Here is a 21,558-nt window from a genome sequence, read left to right as displayed (position 1 = left end):
TCCGGAAGGCCCGAGTTCAAGTCGAGCCCCAGGCTCCCCGAGAAAAAAGAAAACGGTCTCTTTTTCCAAATCTCCACCACTTCTATGCTCTATCGCTCACTTAACATTAGTAACAAATTTCGGCTCCCCGGACCCGCACACCCCCTCGTCTACGTTACTATGGACCCATCAATAGAATTTTCGTCACTCCTAGATGGCGCCAGGTGGCAACCCCACCGCTAGGATAAGTCGCTACTGGCTTATCACCGGTACGATCGAAAATCAATGATAATGAATCCTCTACAAGAAATTGTAGAGGCTCTAAGCTCCCGGGTGGAGTAACAGAATGTAAATTTTTTTTTTAAGATTACATATCTTCATTATTTTACGTCATGCTTAAAATCGAGTTTAAAGTGTCAATGTTCATTCGATTTCTCTGCCTATATTTAATCAAGTTGATCTGTCTGAAAACCCGCTCAACCTCGGCATTCGACCAAGGCACTTTAAATCGCGGGTTTCCACCAGAATCGCTGTATGCGTTGACTTCCAGCCAAAACTATAATGTATCGTCCTTGTTCTCCCAGTTTATAATACTCACGTTTTGGTGCTGAAGTTCAATTTGTTCAATATTATTTAATAGCGTCTTCCCGCTGTTTTAAAATTTTTCCCGCAATCCCAATTCAAAAAACCTCAAATCTGGGGGGAAAAACCCTAAAACGGCAACACTGGAGGTCATAGTAGGGCCTTACAGGCTGTTTTCTTTTTTTAGAAGGGGTGCACAGTGTAAACGAAAAAAAAATCGGAAACTGAAATAACCAATGATATGAATTCCGATTGAAAGTAAAAACATCCATTTGGTTAAAAAGAGACTCTGTCGAAATTCTTATTATTTCGCATATTCCGAATGAATTAATTAAAACACCAGTTTTTGAAATAGTTTTATATCCAGATGATGGTAACATTCTAATATGGAAAACAGGAAAGAAATCTTCGGTAATTGATAAGTAGGGATCATAACATAAGAAGAAATAAGAATAAGAATAAAATCTTTCAAATCAATTATATAGAACCATATATCGTATAGTATTTACAGTCAGTTATTAATCGTATGCAACCAATCTAGATCCGATCACATATATACAAATTCGCCAATAGATCGGCAATATCATATAGGTTTAGCTTGCCATTTTGCTTTTTTTTTTTGTGATTTCCCTAAATAAACTTTTTTTCAGGGCAAATTAAACTCAAATTACTAATCGTTGGTGCACCAATATTTGCTCTGCAAGGGTATAAGTCTCCACTAGCTACTGGCAAGCCAAACTTAACGCATAGTTAACTGAAATGCATGTGTTTCATGAAAAAATATATTTTTTTATTTACTTAAATGTATTATAATTGTATAATTGAGATAGTTTTGGAAGACATATTTATTGCGCATACCTCAAAAGTAAGATATCTTTTAAACTTAAAAAACTAATGGCGACTCCATCTTATGTGAGTCTAAAACATTTTATAATTCCAGTTTGTTTTTCTATTGTCTATTAGGAAATTTTGACGTTGACAATTTTTTACTTTATTGAAATAAAATTCAGATTTCCGTTTATGAGTGACTTTCGTCTCTATAAATATTTTCGATCTCCATTTACCACTATACTGCAAGAAAAATAGTAATCTCTAGTATATTTTCCTATTGCATCATTTGAAGATATCTATTCTCCTCTAACAAAGAAGATAGGGATGTTGTCATATCATTGATCACCATATTTGTTCCAGGATATGGGTGTGTAGAGCTGCTTACATCAGGCCACAATGAATTAATTACTGGCACCCCAGGCAGGCCTTGAACATGATCGGAAATTGAGTTATTTGTTTCCATCCAATTTTGACAACTTTGTACATATTCTAAAGTACGCTGGTACGTTTCTGACTGCATTGAACTGATATTATTCGCTTGGGTGTCACAAACTAAATTTCGAGGTTGACATGAAAACTTTAATGCTGTAGGGGGAGCCAACCTCGAGGTGGAAATCTGGCAGTCGTTATGAATATTTAATGAAGGAGACATTTGAGACTGGCTTATAATGCCGCATTGAATCTCATTTTCTTGGTCTCTATGAGTTTTAGAACCTTTTTCTGAGTCAATGCGCGAAAATATTGAAGTCACATTGAGCTCTGGTAAACTTGTCATTGATGAGTCAATGATTTGATTTTGATTTGAGTTATTGGTTTCTTGATGATAGTGCGATGGTGATGGTTGCTGTTGTTTGATACCAACATCCATGCTTACATCTTTCGGTGTCCCTTGAGGAAAACTTCTATATTTCGTCAGCTCTTTTGTCTGTAGCACAGGATCAGTACTTGGTTCTTCTTGCCTGAACAAGCCTTCTATAATATCAATGGTAAATTCTTTTTTCTCTGACAAGTTTGATGAGCTTTGTTGTAAGTCGATAAGGACATCAAAGTTTGAGCTTAATGGGGATAACGCTTTCTTACATGAATTTGAGTTTGACACTACGCGTACTCGATTTTCACTAGATGTCATGTTTTCAGATAAAAGGTGCTCATGTCCCTTATCGATATGATTAGTATCGTCTTTTACCAAATTTAGGTACTGAAGCATCTCATCGGGAAGTATAAGCTCTTCAACTTCATCTAAATTAAATCTTTCATTTGGATGTTTTTCACTTGTAGTAGTCATGTAAGACTTCGTTTGAACACTTCCTTTTACAGTCTTTAAATCATTCTCCAGGTTTGAATAAGCTTTTGTATTGTTGTGTCTACTCTTTCCAACAGGTGTTTGAAAATTATTTACTGGGGTACTAAATCGAGGGATATTTGTTACTGAATTGAAACTTACATTCGACACTGGTTCAGACTGACGTCGAAATGTGTTATTTGGCATTGATTTTTCGAAATCAATCTCATCGGTCGGTTTGTTGCTGCTTGAAGAATGCATAAAATTGGATATTGAAAATCGACCACTTGTTGAATTTTGAGTACATGTTTTGGGCTCCGTCTCCTGCAAACGTTTCAAATTAGTGTCAATTAAATGAGACGACGGTGGTGGAGGAAGACTGTTGTTCAAATAATTAGCCCGCTGAGCACCAACATTTGGTTTAATAATGGAAGCATTTGGGCTGCTGTTTGTAATCAAGTCATTGTTTATAGGAGTTTGTCCTGATTGCGTAATAACGGCATTGTAGTTGGTTATATTTGATATTTGGCTAGAGCGTCGCGAGCATCCTGGTGAAATCGGGTCATAAAAAGAAGCTGTTGCTGTGTTGTAAGAAGATTCTGGTCTCATTGTGGATATAGAAGACACCTGTGATGATTGACTACTGCGACGACTTTGCATACTACCATAATATGTACTCGTATTAGAGTTTTGGCTATCGCGGCGAGGCTGCCCTTGCATTAAGCCGGGAATGATGGAAAAGCTTTGTTTATTAAAAGTTGCGTTGCGAAAGTTTACTTGACTTTGTGACGACAAGTCTTCTGGAAACACATCTTTGCCACTATTCAGGGGAATAGGAACTTTAATGTCTCCAGTTAAACCTGGTTCCATTTTTAATTCAGTAATACGCTGGTTCAGTTCATTGATTCCAATAATTCGATTGCTTTCTGGAATGTTGCAGAGCACAGCCGTATTTGCGTTGATACCCTTAGTTTGGAGACGACTTCTAAATCGCTGCCGTGCCATTACACCACCTCCTAAAGTAGATGTCGACGAACTTCCGCTCCCAATATTTACCATTGCTCGTAAAACAATTGGTAGGTCAGCCACGTCCACATCATCATCACAATTCCAGTTGTCCTCTAAAGTTAAATTCTCGACAACGTCATGTGGTGAAAATGCTAACAAACAATCTGATGCTCGAACTCCATTCACCAGATGATGTGGAGAGTTTCCATCTGATTCAGATTTAGTGCTGGGACTAGACATACCTAGCATCTTTCCCATTTGCAGGTCTTCACTGCAAGGGCTTGAGTCAATATTATGTTCTTGAAGATGCCGACCCGGGCCTCTGTCTTTTTGCAATTGCGAGTTGGCATCATTTAAGGGCAAGCCCTTATGTTTTTTATTCGCATAGAACTCAGCACCATGAACTGTTTTTACATGTTTTCGCAGAGAACTTGGGTCAGTGTATCGTTTTGTGCAGCCAGGAGCCTTACAAATATAGGGCTTCTGAAAAGAAATATGTATGTAAGTTTTAAAATAATATTTTTAATAACAACATTTACCTCATTGCTGTGAGTACGGTTTTGGTGTTTCGCTCGATCGCTGGCATTACTGAACGCTTTACTACATCCCGGATACTCGCAGGTATATGGCTTTTCGCCTGTATGTGACCGTAAATGAGTTTTCAGGTTTTCCAGTCGTGAGTACGCTTTAAAGCAACCCTCAAACTATTTCCCAAAAGAAAATATTAAGCCAACAAATTTGATAATATAAAATTTGTAAAATATCTTACTGTGCACTTGTGTGGCTTTTCTCCAGTATGACGGCGCATGTGCACAACGAGCATGTACTGCGCTTTGAAGGGCTTTTCACCACGTGTACAATCTTCCCATCGACAGACAAAAGCTTTTTTGTTGTTTTGAATATGGTCATTATTTATGTGTTTAACAAGTTCATCTTGTGTAATAAACTCAATACAACAACTACGCCAATGACAGTTCGTTTCCACAAAATCTCCGGGCTCGTCTTTTATATCTGTCGTATCAGCGTTGGCACAATCATATTCGTTTAGCAGAGTCGAAGCTGTTCCAAGACTAGTAAATTCTTCAGAACGATTGCTGATTTTCACATCGTCTGCAACACTTTTGCTATTGATTGATGATTTCTTGTGACACTGGTCCGTCAAATGTGATGAGGCACTGTCTGCTTCTACTTGAGCCACACTGCCAGATGTTGATGAAGGCTGCTCGGCGACAACATTTTTATACTGTCGATTTTTTGAATTTCCGTTGTCGAAGTTTTTTTGCTAAACAAAAATGTAGTGAGTTACTTTGAATCATTTAAAATTATTTCTAAATTACCGAGAGCGATGATATATGCTTGTGATCATCAGAAACCAGCCTTCCACTTGAAGATGTTATTTGGTTAGGTAAATCGTTTAGGTTGCGATGAACATCGTTTAAGCTTCCAGCAGCCGCACATGCAGCATGACTTATAGAAATCCCGGCTGTAGCTGCTTGTTGTGAGGTCAACGGACTTAAAAGCCCTGCACTTGCGCGCAACAAATGGGCTTGGATCTGTTGTAATCGCGAAGAATGTCCATGAGGCATGGTGTTAATGGCGTTAGCTGAAATATGGCCGTAAGAACCGCTTGCTGAGCTGCTTCCTCTAGAGCCATTCATAATCGTGGCTAATGAGTTTGGTGAAAATCGAATCATTGAATTAATATCAAACGAGTCAGAATATGGCGATGAGGAAAGGGCTCGTTTGCGACTGATGCTTGCGCGAATACTGCCACCTGGTGGTCGAGGACTACTTAGCCGCCTGCTACCATCGATGCTGAAGTGGAAATCAGTACTTGCTAGAGATCCGGCAGCTGCTGCCACTGCCGCATGATGCAGATCACCCAGAGAACCCATGCCGCGGTTTCCCAAAAAGTCTCCTGATCCCAATCCAAGTCCGGCAAGGTGAAAAGCTGAAGCGCAGTTCACGTAGGGATCTGAAAGATTTTTATACATATTTGAAATTGACAAATGACTGAACGTGTATAGAATCAATACCATGGAAGGAAGCTGTGGGGCTACTTCGTTGAAGGGAGTATAATTGTTCCATATATCCGGGAATTCTATAAGCTGGATGAAATTCATGTCCGTGAGTTTGTCCAGTTAAACTATGTATATGTTGATGCTGGTGATTGGGATGGGGGCCAGAATTATTTGCAAGAAGACCGCCTCCATTAATTACAGGTGGTTGAACTGAGGTGGCCGGTGGTGCTTCCACCGTTGGAATTATGGATGGAACTGTTACAGAACTCGAAACATCTGTTGTATGAACATGGTTAATGCACGGAGAGCCTGGCAAAACGGTTGCCGCGGCAGCCACAGCAGCAGCTCGTCTGGACGCTAAAAACTGCAATTCAGAATATCTACAGAAAAATAAATGCAATATATTTCACTTATTGTAGTTTATTAACAGTTAGATTAGTTATTGCAAGATTAAGTTATTGCAAATATCAAAGTCGATGAGGTTGCTTCAAAACTGGACATATCTACACCAGTTTTTCCAACTAAACCTGAGCTGATAAAAGTACTATATTTCTGTGCAAAATGTATCAATTTCTATCGCTTTGCAGCTTTTATATAACAAATATTAATAACCACCCTAAAAACATTTAAGAGCATTTTACAGCTTAAATCAAATATTTGTATAGTCACACATAGTCTAAAATTAATGAAGATCGAACGTGTTATAGTCATTTTAAAAAATATATTGGTAAAAATTCCGGTTGCTTTTTTACAATTTAAAAAAGATTTTGGGCGCGAAAATGGAAAAGTTTTATTAAAAAAACAAGAAAGGAAGTTAGCTTCGGCAAACCGAAGCTTTTATACCCTTGCAGTCATCAAACATTATATGTCGAGCAAAATACATAAAGAATAAACAACATCGAAGCTATGACGATTTTTCTATTAATTTTCCATATTTTTGACGATTGTTTATATGACAACTACAGTAGAATCCTGTTATAACGACTCCGCTTATAGTGTCCGTCCGGGTTTTGCGCCGAAAACTCGATGGCTTGGTTGCCCAGCGGGAAAGTGAGAAGTAGGTTTTTATTTGACTGGAAAACCTCCTTCTTTTAGCAGGCGTAGGTAAGGGGATAGACGATTTCGGACCGATTTCGGGGGTGGGTTTTTACCGAAGTAAGGAGGTTTTTGTTCAGCGGTAAGGGAAAAATCCAGTGGATTTTGTCCTGCTTTCAGCAGCTGTAGAGCCACTGGAAAACCGCCTTTACCCCTTCCTTTTGTGTGTCACCCCCGTGTATGTGGTAAGGGGTGTGTAAGGGGTGAAGGAGGTTTTCCACATTCCGCTTGTATGAAGAAACCACTGGAAAATAGCATATTTTCCACAGGTTTTTTTCCGCTGGGTGGTCCCCATGCAAACTTATATGTAAGGGCCTCCGCTTAGAGCGTCTCCGCTTTTAGCGACAAACCGCATATCCGAACGAAATTAAAAAAAAAATTAAAAAATTCAAACGGATAATTGCGTTGTGCCGAAAAAAAATACAGTGCAATAGTACCAAATTTGAGCGTCAAAGCAAGCTGTCAGAAATGTATGTATTTATCAGTGATCGGCACCCTTGCTTGTGTGCGTAGCAGCGAAGGATCTTACACTGTCACTACTCTCTGTTAGTTTTAGCTGTCGCCTTAACAGCGCTGCTGCGAGAAAGAGAGAGTCGAAGTGCAATGCCGACGTCACACTGCGTGTGCAGACCTTATAGCCATTCCATGAGATGTCCCGTTATATTTCTAGTTTTTAGTTTTTTTCCGAATAAAACTGAATGCGTAAATTCGGCAAATGCAAAATGTGCAACTTAAGCTTAAGCTTATTCTGTTTTCAGTATTTTGAAAAACCCATGTTTTTGAATTAAGGGGGGGGTAAGGTTTTAAAAATTATTTTTTTGTATTTTTTTAAAGACAAACTAACGGAGTTACAGCGTTTTAAACTACCGTATTTGGATTTTGAATTTCACGTATAAAAATACTTTGAATCGATTTTGCCGAAGACGTTATTTTGAAAGTCGGTGAACTCAAAAGAGGTAATCAGGAAGAGTTTTTTTTAATTTTTATTTTTTTTCTATTTTTAAAAAATAAATTAACAGCGATTTTTTTCAGCTAAAATCGCACTTTTCACTTTCAAGTGCTCCCAAAAATAGACAATAAAAAAATTTAGAAAAAAATTCTTCCTGATTACCTCGAGAAATTCATAATCTTTACAGCGCATATCACTTTTTTTTAAAGATGATCCGTTAATTTTAATGTTATTATGTTCACCGCAAAAAACTTTTTCTTTAGGCGCTTCGGAAGATTAACAGCCACAGGCTTGTTTTCTAAGTATTTTTTAATACTTTTTTTCACGTATTTCGTTTCAAATGCTGGTCAAAAATATATATACTTTATTGGGTCTGGAATGTCTTCTTCACTGCGTTGTAAACTTCTGACTAAAATTATAATGCCCTCTGAAAGGGGATAAAAACAAAAAAAAAGTGCGTGCGTACAAAGTACACATGTCAGAAGTGAAACTTCTTTGGCGAACTAATTTATCAAAAGGAAAATATGTTAGGAATTTAATTGTCATTAAAATATTGAAAGTTATTTAAATTTTGTTTCTGAACTTAAAATTTAGAAAAGCGAATTTATCAAATACATATTTTTATTTTATGGAATATGATTTATTGCATTATTAAATGACGAGTTGCAAGGTATGTTATGTGTTAATATTAATTTGTTATTTGTAAATATTAAAACTACCTAACCTTCAATCCAATTGGCCTAAAAATTGTAAATAAACAAAAAGAAAACAGATATATTACCTACTTCGAGTAACTGCTTAGTACAGGACGACTTTAAAATGTATCACAAAAATTATTCATAAAGTTTATTTATAAATTTAACTAACTGTTTATACACTGCATAAGTGGTAATAATATTGTAAATAGATAAACAAAAAAATGCGTTTACTGCAAATGACCTTATGCGACAGATTTTCCATCTAAAGTTCTAATAATTAACTAGTAAACGAATACAAAAACCAATATTTCTCAATAAACCTTATTCTCTCTCTCGTTCAATTTTTCTCACTAGCTCTCTCGCTCCATGGCACCATGGTACAAAAGGTATAAGGTAGTCTCGTCGCCGGTAGAACTGTTCGGGTTTACTCCCCTATGGTTCAGAACGCTCTGGTTTTCGTAAGAGACTCTTTGTACGCCGAAGATTTTTTATCAAATCGTTAACTCTTGTGTGCTTATGAAAAAATACTTTTTGCAATTATTGCAGCAAGCACATACAAGGCGTGACATTTACTATTGCAGAAAAATCTTTTAAAGGGTTGACAATATAGGAGCGAATCCTGAGGAACAGCTCTGGGTACAAAACAAAAATTACGGAACAGTTAGTATTCATTATCATTAAACAGTTCTTTTTAAACCCCCATGCACAGCGTAAGGGTAAAACAACATCTTATTCTGTTCCTTTCGCACTTATAAGACTACCTTATACTTATTATACCATGACTCTATGCGTGATCTTTCTCTCTCGATCTTTTTCACTTGCTTGCTTCCTATTCTCATTCCATCGCTAGTTGCTTCACGTTTGCCCTGTCGTACTCTCTCTCAATCGGTCTCGATCGCTCTCTCTCTCTCTTTTTTCTTTTCGTCACTTCCGTTGCATACTTGCGTGACGTTACCGTTACAATTGTAAAAATGTTACCCTCATGCGCCTAAAGAAGTTTCACTTCAAAAAAATGTAATTCGTAACTTAGGGGTCGTTAGAAAAGCTTATATTCGAGAATTCGTTATTGTATAATAAACAAGAAAGGAAAGTAGCTTTGGCCCGCAAAAGCTTATTTACCCTTGCAAATCTAAATGTAGAAAATGACTAGACTTATCACAAATCTTTGCTCTGTATAAACTCCTTCACAAGCTTGTCTTTAAAAACTTGCATGCTTGCAGGGCTTCACCAAAAAAGAAAAAATTCGAATGCAAACTAAAAGGTATTTTTAAGTTTTCAGCAATTTCAAAGCTTTTTGAACGAACTCTAACTCCTTATGTGCAGTACCTATACAAAGGTATGTGTCAGTATGTGTTTTTTCGAAGATCTAACTGATGACATTAACTTTAACTTCGGCAAAGCATTTGACTCAGTAAATCACTTTCTGTTAATACATAAACTTGACGTGAAAGGGTTCAAGCTGATCCCCTCAATTGGATTTTTAGTTACTTCAGTGGCAGGACAAACTAATTATCTAGTATCCATAGGGGTCCTTACTTCTTACCCTGTATATATATAAACAATAATAATAAACAATAAAAGCATATAAACAAATTCCTATCAAAGCCTACAATCCCAACATTTATAAAGTACAAGCTGACCATATTTGCTCAGGATAAACAGCAATATACGCGAAGTGAATAGAAATGCAAAAGAATAACAGTGGTTGACGATCTTGGCGTCCTTTTGGACCCCAAACAAACTAATTGTTCATGCCTTATGCAGCTTAATTGGAATGCAAGCCTCTTGTTTCCATCTTATTCATATAGACTGCTACTTAATACTTTAGCCTCTCAAGCCGCAGATTTTTATTGCTATACGGGGTTAAGATGGAATGTCAATTTGTTGGGTCGCTTAAATGTTTTTATAAATTGTAGCTAGCTTATTGTAAATCTAACTATAACCAGCATGAACCTTTTAGAGTAGTCAGCTCCTACCATCAAGCACTATTTTCTAAAGTATCTAGTGCTAACCCTCTGCCGTCCTGCGACATAATATCTAGAACCCAAACCGGCTTCATATCTAGAAACTTTGCAGAGTACCTTACCCCTCCGTTGAGAATTTGATGCATCGGATACGCTGCAGAAATTAATATAATACTAATATAGAAGATATCACTATAACCTCAATGTTGTTTAGCCTTTATGCATTTTGCTTGACATTTGTAATGACCGCAAGGATATATATGTAAGTGTAGGCTCGCCAAAGTCTGCTTCTATTCTTGTTTATCACTAAAAAAGCATACAAACAGAAAGCAAACAGAAAGCATATCCAAAAACTGAGTTGTCAATCCCAATAATTTACCTTTCATGGTTCCCGAAAGAACGCACAGCTATACATATATGATATCTGTCTTGATTAAGAATAAATAAATGTTATTTGATATTAAATGACTTTTCTGCCTGATACATACTTTTCAAGAAATACTTCTTTCCCTCTTTGGGCTACTAGTAGTGGGTATAATTAATGGTAAAGTCGTAATAACTTTGTTGTATCCTTTTTTATATCCATGCAGAGCAATATGATATAGTTGTCCAATTTTGATACAATTTATTTCGTAATTCAAGAGTCGTTAGGAAACTCTATATTTAAAAAATCAGCATCACACAACTAGATGAAAATCAATGACGTTATCAATTAATTTCCATTAATTCAAGAATATATATGTATACTTTATGGAGTGTGAGGTGTCTCCTTCACTTTATCGATGAAACTTTACCAAAGGTTATGTAGTTATTGCACGCAGTAAATAAGTCCTGGATCGGACGACTTATTCTTATAGCTCCCATAAAAAGGTTGAAAAAATAACGTGAAAAAATTAGAAGGCAAATTTTTTTGTTGTCATACAGACATGATTTTTGACATTTTGTCTTTTGTACGACTTGCGAGTTTCGAATTAAATTTCATGATACATAAATGGTTAGCAACATCATAGCTGCCATAGAAAATCTATATGAATCTATACAAAATTATAGCATAGTTGTTTTAAAATCATAACCATGATTATTGGAATATCAAGTTTTTTTGCAACGATTGATTTAAAATCTTTCTTAAGAACGATCAATTCATTTATATATAACTAATAGTAACAAAATTATAACGTCGTTGTATTTTATCAAATAAGCATAATTTTAAGAATTTGTTAGAAAGTAGTTTCTGAGAAATTAGTTAGGATAATATATGTTTAAAAATGTTTTAAAGATATTTTTAAAAATATAGAAATGCTATATCATATAGCTGTTATTAAAATATAAAAATTAATGAAGAATTTGATTTTGAGAACGTTTTACTCGCAATTTACCTATTTAATTATACACAAATTGGAGAAATTTACAAAATTAAAAAAATATATATATATTTTATAATACTTTTTAATGTTGTTAGGCATTTAAGAAGTTTTTTCGGCAATGAGCAATTCGTTAGATAATAGATATTAAAAAGTTATTTCTAAAAAGATCGGACTACTATATCATAAACTAAAACAAGTATGGCATAGTTTAGTCGTTTTCTGCATTAAGGTTCTAAAATAAAAGGGTTTATACGCCAAAACTTCCCTCCTTGCTTGATTTTTATTTATTTATTGAATAGTCGACCGATCCGGGCCGATTTGTGATTCCCTGAACTGAAAGATTCTGATTCTAAAACTGAAAGATTAACTTGCATACGACGAAGATGGTGATGTTAATCAAGAATTTGTGAACTTAATTGGGTCTGAGGTGACTCCTTTACTGCGTGGCAAACTTCTAGTTAAAAATACATATAATACACTTAGCCCTCTCTTAAAACTGACTGTTTTAGCACGTACAAATTTGTTCCCATATCGATATACATATATTTTGTTGAAACAATCTGGCTTAAAATATAAACTATAACCCATTGTTTTTTACTGAATCCATATTTCGCTTAACACGAGGATTTCTAGGAACGTAATCGCCGTGTTACCTTCGATGATGGCATGCAATTAAACTAACTCTATTTTATTTTTTTCATAAATCAATTAAAGATTCGACTTTAAAAACGAAAAAACTTACGCAAGTGGAAAATATGTGGGTAAAGCGTAGGCGTCCATTTTTTAAATAATTGAAGAACGTTGAGTTAGGAAATTGTGAGAAACCAATTAAATGTGTTTTCTGAAGATTCACCGTCGGCACTTTTTGAAACGTTTGTAAGACATTTTTTATCAAACACGTTTTAAGGAATATTGAATATCAAAGACTTTTTGATAAAAAAACACAATTCAATTTATATGTTATTGTTTTAAATTTTTAACCAACTGAACTTTTTGCAGTATATACGCGAATCTTTTTTTTAATGTTTTTATAAACTTTATTGGGTGTTGATCACAAAATTTTAAGTATATGAATAACACAAATCGTTATTGTTTAACCAAGTAAATTACGGTGTATGCTGCGTCTTAATGCTGTGTATCTTACGAGTAGACTGAGCGGTTTTAGCACTAGCTCTTGCAACGCTTCTTTAGTTTAGATGAAGCAGTTCGAATCTCCGCTCTTCCACAAATACTTTTGAAAGAGCACAGACACCGATGCCAACATAGATACACGTTGAATTACAAACACACTTATATAAGTAATACAACAACAAGTGAGACGCTGAATTGTGTATCTGTGTGTGCCCACAGATCACACGCAGACGGCGAAGGCGGGCAGATCGAAGATGGCTACACAACGCACATACACGAGCCGAAGATACTTTATCGTGGCAGTGATGACAATTTAGCTTTTTTCTGCTAATGTAAAAATAAAATCATATTTAACATACATAAGTTTTATGTAAGTAAAGTAAGTTTTCTTTTATTTAACTTTAAATATATTACTGGTTTTTTAAAGCCCAAAGTTCCATTGTTTTTTATAATAATAATTGTTTATTTACTATGCTCAAAGCGTATAAGCCATTAGCCGCGCCTACATTCGCACATTGAAGCAACACTCACTCTCACAATCGCCTGCAGTCCTCTCAGTTTTATCTCTCACTTGGTAAATATTTCTCTTCTGCCGTTTTCGAGAGCGTTCGTGTGCCTATTTATATATAATCGGTAAGGCATATATACACACATATAAATAAAACTAAATAAATAGGTAAAAAAGTGTTTTTTGTGCATAAAGTCGCTTGAATTTCTTAATTATTATCTTGCAGTGGGCATTAAAAAGCGAGACAAAAGTTTGCAGGGCCCTTTTTGATTACCATTGATCGTTTTGCTTCCGCTTATCTCTCTATTTGTGAGGTTGTACTGTTTGCAGGTCTATCTTTTCGGAATTGTATTGTTGTAGAAGTACAAAGCACAATTCGTGCGCACACTACGTAGTAAATATTGAAAAGTTAAAGGTTTTTGCAGACAACGATTAGAAATGTAATAACTTTATTTCTTATTTTAAGCAATATATATTTCAGTAATATACACAACAATTAATTTTGAACCCCAAAAACCCACATTATTGCTCAGATGTTGAGAAGCAGTGTAGTTGTAGGACTTAAATTTAAACTTTAACTTGGGTGTATAGATTTGCAATAAATTTAAACTCAAAAATACTGTATATGATAGGGGAAGTAAATTAATTTAATACTGCTTTAAGAAACAATCATTTTTATATATCTTCGTGTTTGACTTTTCAGTCAAACTCTGGTTTGGACCAGAGGTAATGTGTTCAAGACCAAGACGGGCAGAAAGTGTTTCTTCAGAATTTTAGTTTATTGTTTTCGCTGTCATCCTGTGTGCTTCGCAATCAGGTGCAAAAGGTGTAAAACAAATTTGTATTAGTATAGAGACACGTATAAAAGAACATCTAATATTAATAATAAATTTATTTAATTAAAAGCAAGAGGGAAACATAGTTAAAAATGAAACATTCTAAGCATTCCACCCCATATCCAGTGATCCAGTGATTTTTACCTATTAGTTGTTAGTTGTTTGCAACTCCAACTTATCGCAAAACAATGCTTGAACTATCTTTATTTATATTCATATATAGGAGACATCTGAGAAGAACATATAATTATATTCGTATATTATTGATCAGCATCACCACTGAGTCGATTTAGATCTTTCCGTCTGTGCCTCTGCTTGATTCTATGTGAACTTGAAGACATAACTAGATATAGAAGATATAACTAATTTTGTAGGTATATTATCGACGATTGTTCATATGAGAGCTATATGACATAGTCGTGACATAAATGACATAAATTTGATTCGAAATTCAAGAGTCGTTAGAAATCACTTTACTCCAGTAAACATAATAAACATGAAAAACAGCGATGTTATAATATTCCGCTTTATTAATTTTTCGATCTCTCCTACAGCAGCTTTATAATATAGTAAATTTCATAAACAACTACAGTATCAATTGGTTTTCATTTCCCTTGGCAGCTATATGATATAGTTATCCAATTTTAATAAAAATTAATTAAAAACTCAATAGTAGTTAAAAAACACCATCCAATGGCGTCAAAATTTCTTTTTTTTTATCTCTCCTACGTTAGTTATCCAATTTTTGTGAAATTTCGATTAAAGGGTAGTAAAAAACTCGATATTTTACAAATCTTGCTCGTAAAATAAAATACAACAACGTCATCATTTTTTCCATTATTTATGTATACATTTTTGGATATTTCGCTATATTATATATGTAATTATTTGATTTTGATCCTGCGATATTTTTACAATGTTCGTTAATTGAATATTAATAATATAATCTTTTCAAATTTTTACAGATTGTAGTTGAAAATCTGTAAAGGTGACCATATCAAAAATAGTGCCCTGGCAGTAGTTGTATTTTCTCCGCCAATTTTCATCTGAAATCAAAAATCCAAAATTTTTATTTTAGTGTATGTGTCTTTTCTTTAAACGAAGGATTTTTTTCTTTATTAAAAATTAAATTTTTTATAAGGTTTATATAAAAAGTTTCGTTTTTGTATGCACATTTTAACCCTATTTCGTCCTATAAAAAAAGTTGCAATTGAAAATAATAAAAATCCTTTGTTCAACGATAAGAAAAACATTTTTAAAAGAAGTGTGCAAAAGAAAAAGTCGATCGATGCAATAGTTTTCGCAAAAATTTAACTACCGATTTAAAAAAAACTCGTTTTAAGAAAAACGCGTTCAAAGTTTCAAACTCTTTGAAACAGTCTGGAAAACCGCGCTTTAAGTTTTCCCCCTTCCTACAGTTCTCCTCCGATTGATTTGAAATTTTCGGACAACATTCCTTACACTTTTATCATATAATAAATTTTGAAAAAAAGTGAATTTTTTGAAAAGTTAAGAGTACCCCTTAAGTCTATTGTTCATTTAGTTCTTTATTCCCGAGTATTCTTTAGCTAACTTCAATCAAATGTACTTTTTAAGACTGTTAAGGCTGTTTGATAGCAAAAATTCGCGAAAATGTGTGAAATATGTAATTTTATTTAGAGCTCACCGACCTCTGCTTAATGAAACACGGTTTATCGAGGATACTTTTTTCATTAGAGTATTTTGGACTTTGTAAGGCAAAAATACTACATTTTAAGACACCTGTATGGTAATACATAATAATTCTTTCGTCAAGAAAGAAGTGGGATGCATAGACTGACCAGGTGATTCCAAGTGCTAAGCTTATTTAAATTGAAATAACTAAATAACCACCCACCCACATTGCTAACCACACAACCACTCATAAAAGATTAAAGATCTTTTTATTTTAGGAGCGATCAACTTCGCTCAAAGAATGTCCGCTACTTCGATCGCATGCGCAATTTTTTTAATTTTATTATTGACTCTATAAATATATGTCTATAAGCACAGCTCTTCGGGCTGATCGATCAAGAATTAAATGATTGAGTAATACAAACTCTCACAATTACGCACACTTTAATTTTTACCTTTTAATGAACAAATTGTTTTTAAACCACTTCAAGCAACGTGTGACCAGATTCATTGGAATGATTCGGCTGGAATTCTTCTTCTTCTCTTTCGCTAAAACTCGACCTGTTGTTTTCGTTACATATGTATTCATTACATATTACACATATTCATTACATATTCAATACCTTTTGTTAAGTTGATAGGAGGCCGTCGGCAAATCTCAATTTAGAACACCCAGAGTAAAGTGTTTCAAAATGTCAATGGGGCACCAAGTTACTTTTTATATGTTCTCCTAATATTTTTTAACAATTCTACTTTTGAATAATTAGTTTACATTTTTTTGTTTATTAAAATTGAAAACACCTTTCTTTAGAAAAGTTTCTTTCTACCCCCAGACACTCCAGAAAGTATATAAACTTCGGCTTGCCGAAGGTAGCGTTCTTTTATGTTTTTCATTATTTACAAATATATTTTTCGGTCTTTTCTATGGCAGCTATATGAAATAGTAATTCGATTTTGATAAAATTTAATTCGCAATTCAATAATAGTTGAAAAACACCATCTGAGAGATATCAAGTCGATATGAACAAAAACACCGGAGTGAGAATTTTTTCAATCTCTCGTATGGGACATATCCGATATAGTCGACCGATTCAGAAGTTCCGACTTTTAAAACAGACAGGAGGACAGACGGACAGAGATCGAAAAAAAATTACGACGACGTTGGATGGTGTTTTTTAACTACTATTTCAAATTAAATTTGATGAAAATTTTAAACTACATCAGGGGCGGACGCAGGGGGGGTGTCCGGGGGGTCCGGACCCCCCCCAAAATCTCAGACTTTTTTAAATTTCCTTACAGCACACGGCTTTTCAACCATAAAAACTAAAATTTTTTTGGTCGGACCCCCCAAAGGAACAAATTTTTTGATCGGACTCCCCCAAACGTAAAAATTTTTCGATCGGACCCCCCCCCAAAATTTTTTTCTGCGTCCGCCCCTGAACTACATATAACATATTGCTGCGATAGGAAATAAAAAAAAACTGATAACGTAGTTGTTTTTATCCCACGAGTATTATGTATACATTATGTCATACAGCTACTATATAAAATCTTAACACACAGCTTCGACATATGTACATATTTGAAGACTGGCATATACACTAAGATTCCGCTTGCCGCGCTAACTTCTTGTTTGTTGGGGATTACGTGTTAGAGAATTTATAAAAATAATTTTTAAATGGTTGTACAAATAATTTAAAATTTACGGTAACTTTTGAACATAACCCTGACTTACCGTTGAACGTGAATTTTGCTAAGTAAGATAAATCTTCTTAAGATACCGTTTTTAACAAGAAATTAGTCAGAAACTAAGCATGCACGATACAATTTTTTTTTCAACCTTTTGGTTAAAAATCTACAGCTAAAAGATTTTATCTAAGTTTCAAGCACGTCCTTTAAAGGTTCTGCACTGCGGGATGGGTAGTTAGACTTTGAAATCACTGAAAAAACGGCTGGATCAACCAATAAAATGGGCAAAGATACTAGATACTTTAAAATTGGTACTTTTAAAATTAAATGAATATTTTGCGTGGAACTAGGGCGACGTACGACATACATACATATGTGCATACATTCCAAACCATGTTCATACACATGCATACATACATATGTTTGTTTTGATTTAGCTGCACATCAAGAATATATACATACATATGTACATATGTATGGTGTAGAAGGTACATATAAACCTTGATTGAAAATATTATAATTATATTTTTGTATACTACTTAATTTTTTTTATATGTACATATGTATGTACACCACATGTTAATACATATGTATATGTTTGTATGTACATACATGATGCCTTCAAAAATTAAGGAAAATACGAATTCAAATACTGTATGTGCGTACATCCATATATTAATCAACATATGTTGTATGTACTTTCTTCGGTACGTATGTATGTATGTATGTACATAAATGTACGACAAATTATGCCTCTATACATGTATGAATAAAATAATATGTACATACACACAGCACAGTCTTAAAAGTAAATATATGTACATATGTGTATGTATGTACATACGATTATACATAAAACATACATATCAAAAAACTTCTTGGTAACAAGGCGCAACAATTGTTTTCTAAATTATCCCCCATATGTATGTATGTATGTAAGTATGTACCTTTTTGTCTGCAAGTGCACAGCAGGATTGAATCTGGGATCTTAAAACGCTCTTGCTGTGCGCTTCTACGGTCGTATAATGTGCCCTTTGCAATTTTAACGTCTTACTCAAGTCTTCTTTCTGTGAAAGGAGCGAACGCAAGCTGTGCGGCTGTTGTATACATACATACGTGTGTATGTATCTGCATGTGGCTAAATGTGTGCATACCTACATATATTCAAACCTTATACTCACATCTATACTTAATTGCACCAATATATGTATGTATGCATGTTCGTGTATGCACGTGCATGAAAGTGTGTATGCGTTCTTTTTATGAGAAACGTTTTGTCAGTTCTCGGAAACAGAAAACCAGATATTTTATAACAAGATGTATACATATGTATGTATATATATACATGTATATGCTATATATATATATATATATATATATATATATATATATATATATATATTTGATCTCTATATATATATTTATATATATATATATGTATTTATAAATTCTAATATGCGCATCTGCATTGTCTGAAAATGTACATGCCTGTTCATATACATATGTACATAGTAAGTATGTATCACACGGAAAGATTAAGGAGTTTGTGGATAAAAATGTGCGAGCATTGCACAGCACAGTGGTCAAGAAATATGTTTTACTTTGTATGTATGTATGTACATATATGTATTCCTTTAAATGTATATACATACATAAAACATATAATATGTACAAGGATACATAGTATGTAACTTTAATGCCGTATATGTATACTTGGATTTAACTGCAGTGTTCATAATTAAAAATATGACTATAATAACAAGAGCAAAAACAAAATAATACAATGTCATATTCTTACTGAAGTATGTACGAGTATTAAGAGCAAACTGTATGTATGTATGTACATTCCTGAAGGAAAATTTTGTATCCATTCTATTGTAAGCAAGTATTGCCCCAAAAACTCGAAAAAAAATGTGAACGGTAACGTGTTTTTTTTATGTTCTGCCCAGGTACTATTCTGATACATTCCGAACAACAAATAGAAATAAAACGATGTGTATATTTTTTACACTGCATGGACATTCGGAAAGCCCAAGCTAGCTTTCGTTTTCCATACATATGTATGTATGTACAGTATGTAATTTTTTGTGTTGGAAGAAATCACAAAACATTTAAAGGGGTTTGACACTGCAAAAATCAAAGCTATTGTTAACTGTCCTTTAATTCTCTCCGGGTCTAAATTCTAAATTAATAAGTATATGTAAATATGAAGATCTATTTAAGATGTATGTTCATATATGTAAATATTGTTAATATACAAACTTATTCATAAACATATTTGTACCTACATAAATATAAATGTATGTACATGCACAGAAATATACATATGTATGTAAGTACGTACATATTTTGTTTACATGTGTACATATGTACATATGTATTTTCCCAAACCATTGGTTTTCCTATCACAGCTTTTTATGGGTGCGGAGCCCAATGACTTTATTTTCTCCCTGTTTTCTTGGTCCAGTATAAATTTTAAAGGCTTAATTAGTCAGCGGATCAAAACCCAAAAGGAAAAAACAATTTCATCGTATCGACACACATACATACATAAATAATTCCATATATATACATGCGCACTATATGTGAATATCTGTACACATACATACATACAAATTTATTCATACACGAAATCCAGTTTCTTTCTTCATTAACCGACAGAGCAGGCACAGATTGAAGCATCATCATTATCAAGAAATTGAGCCGAGTTGGCCTTTGGAATTATGTTGTCCGTCGATACAGAAAAGAAAAAGGAAAAAAAGAGACAGTAAGAAATTTAAGGGAACTGTTTGCTTTGAAAAATTGTGGAAGGCACAACACGTAGTGACGATGACAACCGTTAAAGTGGGAAAACCAACAATAATAATATAATGCAATCAATAATAATATACAATAAAAATAATATACCAATAACAATATGCCGATATAATAAAAATGGTATATGTATCTAAATTGAATTGGTTTTAGAAGAGCAAGAATAAAACAGCGTTAATTTTTTCATAAAAAGGAATGTTTTTACTTCGTATTTTCTTCATATCCTACCACTTATTATGGTTCCTTGCTTTTTACGATCTTTGTTCTACACAGAAGCCGACGCAGAAAAACAATTTTGGATGAGTCCGATCGAAAAATGTTGGGTTCGGAGGGTCCGGACCATCCTCCTGTGTCCCCGTCCCTGGTTCTACAACTTTTGAAGTTTCGCAAGAAAATTAACGATTTCGTAACTACACACATAAGTATATACGTACATTTCGATATGTACATACATACAAATGACGTTGATTTCTTTTCAAGGGAAAAATTACTGCTTTTTTATATTTTAAAGCTTATTTTAGTGCACCGTTAAGCACAATATGCAGTCCAAAGAATATGTTTGCTAGGTTAGAAAGATTCCAGTGTGATCGAATTTTTCGGTGTCATCGGTGATGCATGTGATGTGGTCATACTATCAATAAAATTTATTTGAAAAGATGCAACAAAAAACGAGACACGTAAATTTTAAATTCCCTGTTGCAATGGCAGCATGCATGTTAACAGCAATTTCTTCACACCTTTAAAAAAGGTCCACCGAAATGTACTTTCATACATTTTGGCGTCTCTTGAACTCAACAAAAACTCCAAATAATTGAATTTTTAAATCTTTTGTGAGACCCTAGCTGAGTTGTTCAATTCCTTATGTTGGCAACGCCTTCTAGTATTTAACTCGACTTTGTTTTGCTGATCTTGATATCGGGTTGCAGATACGAGAAATAGAGTTCTTCATATACTACTTACACCTTGCTCACTTTGGTAACTAAACTTCATTTTTATACCCTTGCAGAGCAAAAGGGTATTATAATTTCAGTCAGAAGTTTGCAACGCAGTGAAGGAGACACCTCAGACCCCATAAAGCATATATATTCTTGATCAGCATCACGATCAGAATCCAAATCCGTCTGTACGTCTGTCCGTCTGTCTGTCTGTCTGTC

The 21,558-nt window shown here is 34.2% G+C and overlaps 1 protein-coding gene and 1 long non-coding RNA gene across 4 annotated transcripts; both read right to left on the bottom strand.

Moving 5' to 3' along the window:
- Nucleotides 1–1,329: 1,329 nt before the first annotated feature.
- LOC108091270 (transcriptional activator cubitus interruptus) lies at nucleotides 1,330–12,954 on the bottom strand. The gene is made up of 6 exons (XM_017190384.2): nucleotides 12,516–12,954; nucleotides 5,719–6,083; nucleotides 5,020–5,657; nucleotides 4,452–4,964; nucleotides 4,222–4,386; nucleotides 1,330–4,165 (listed from the first exon to the last, which is right to left on the bottom strand). Exons 1-6 carry the CDS (start codon nucleotides 12,551–12,553, stop codon nucleotides 1,667–1,669), a joined length of 4,218 nt encoding a protein of 1,405 aa, XP_017045873.1. The 5' UTR covers nucleotides 12,554–12,954; the 3' UTR covers nucleotides 1,330–1,666.
- Nucleotides 12,955–14,758: 1,804 nt separating this feature from the next.
- On the bottom strand, nucleotides 14,759–20,973 carry LOC108101350. 3 transcript variants are annotated; one of them, XR_006245341.1, is made up of 4 exons: nucleotides 20,839–20,973; nucleotides 20,633–20,777; nucleotides 20,200–20,303; nucleotides 14,759–15,294 (listed from the first exon to the last, which is right to left on the bottom strand). It is a non-coding gene; the product is annotated as an uncharacterized LOC108101350 (long non-coding RNA). The 3 variants fall into 3 exon arrangements; XR_006245342.1 differs by having other exon boundaries at nucleotides 20,204–20,303; XR_006245340.1 differs by lacking the exons at nucleotides 20,200–20,303; nucleotides 20,633–20,777; nucleotides 20,839–20,973 and adding an exon at nucleotides 18,538–18,654 and having other exon boundaries at nucleotides 15,074–15,294.
- Between the last annotated feature and the right edge of the window lie 585 nt (nucleotides 20,974–21,558).

This window comes from Drosophila ficusphila, unplaced genomic scaffold (genome assembly GCF_018152265.1).
Source record: "Drosophila ficusphila isolate 14025-0441.05 unplaced genomic scaffold, ASM1815226v1 contig_220, whole genome shotgun sequence".
Taxonomy (NCBI): domain Eukaryota; kingdom Metazoa; phylum Arthropoda; class Insecta; order Diptera; family Drosophilidae; genus Drosophila; species Drosophila ficusphila.
This window is presented reverse-complemented; position numbering and strand designations above follow the sequence as displayed.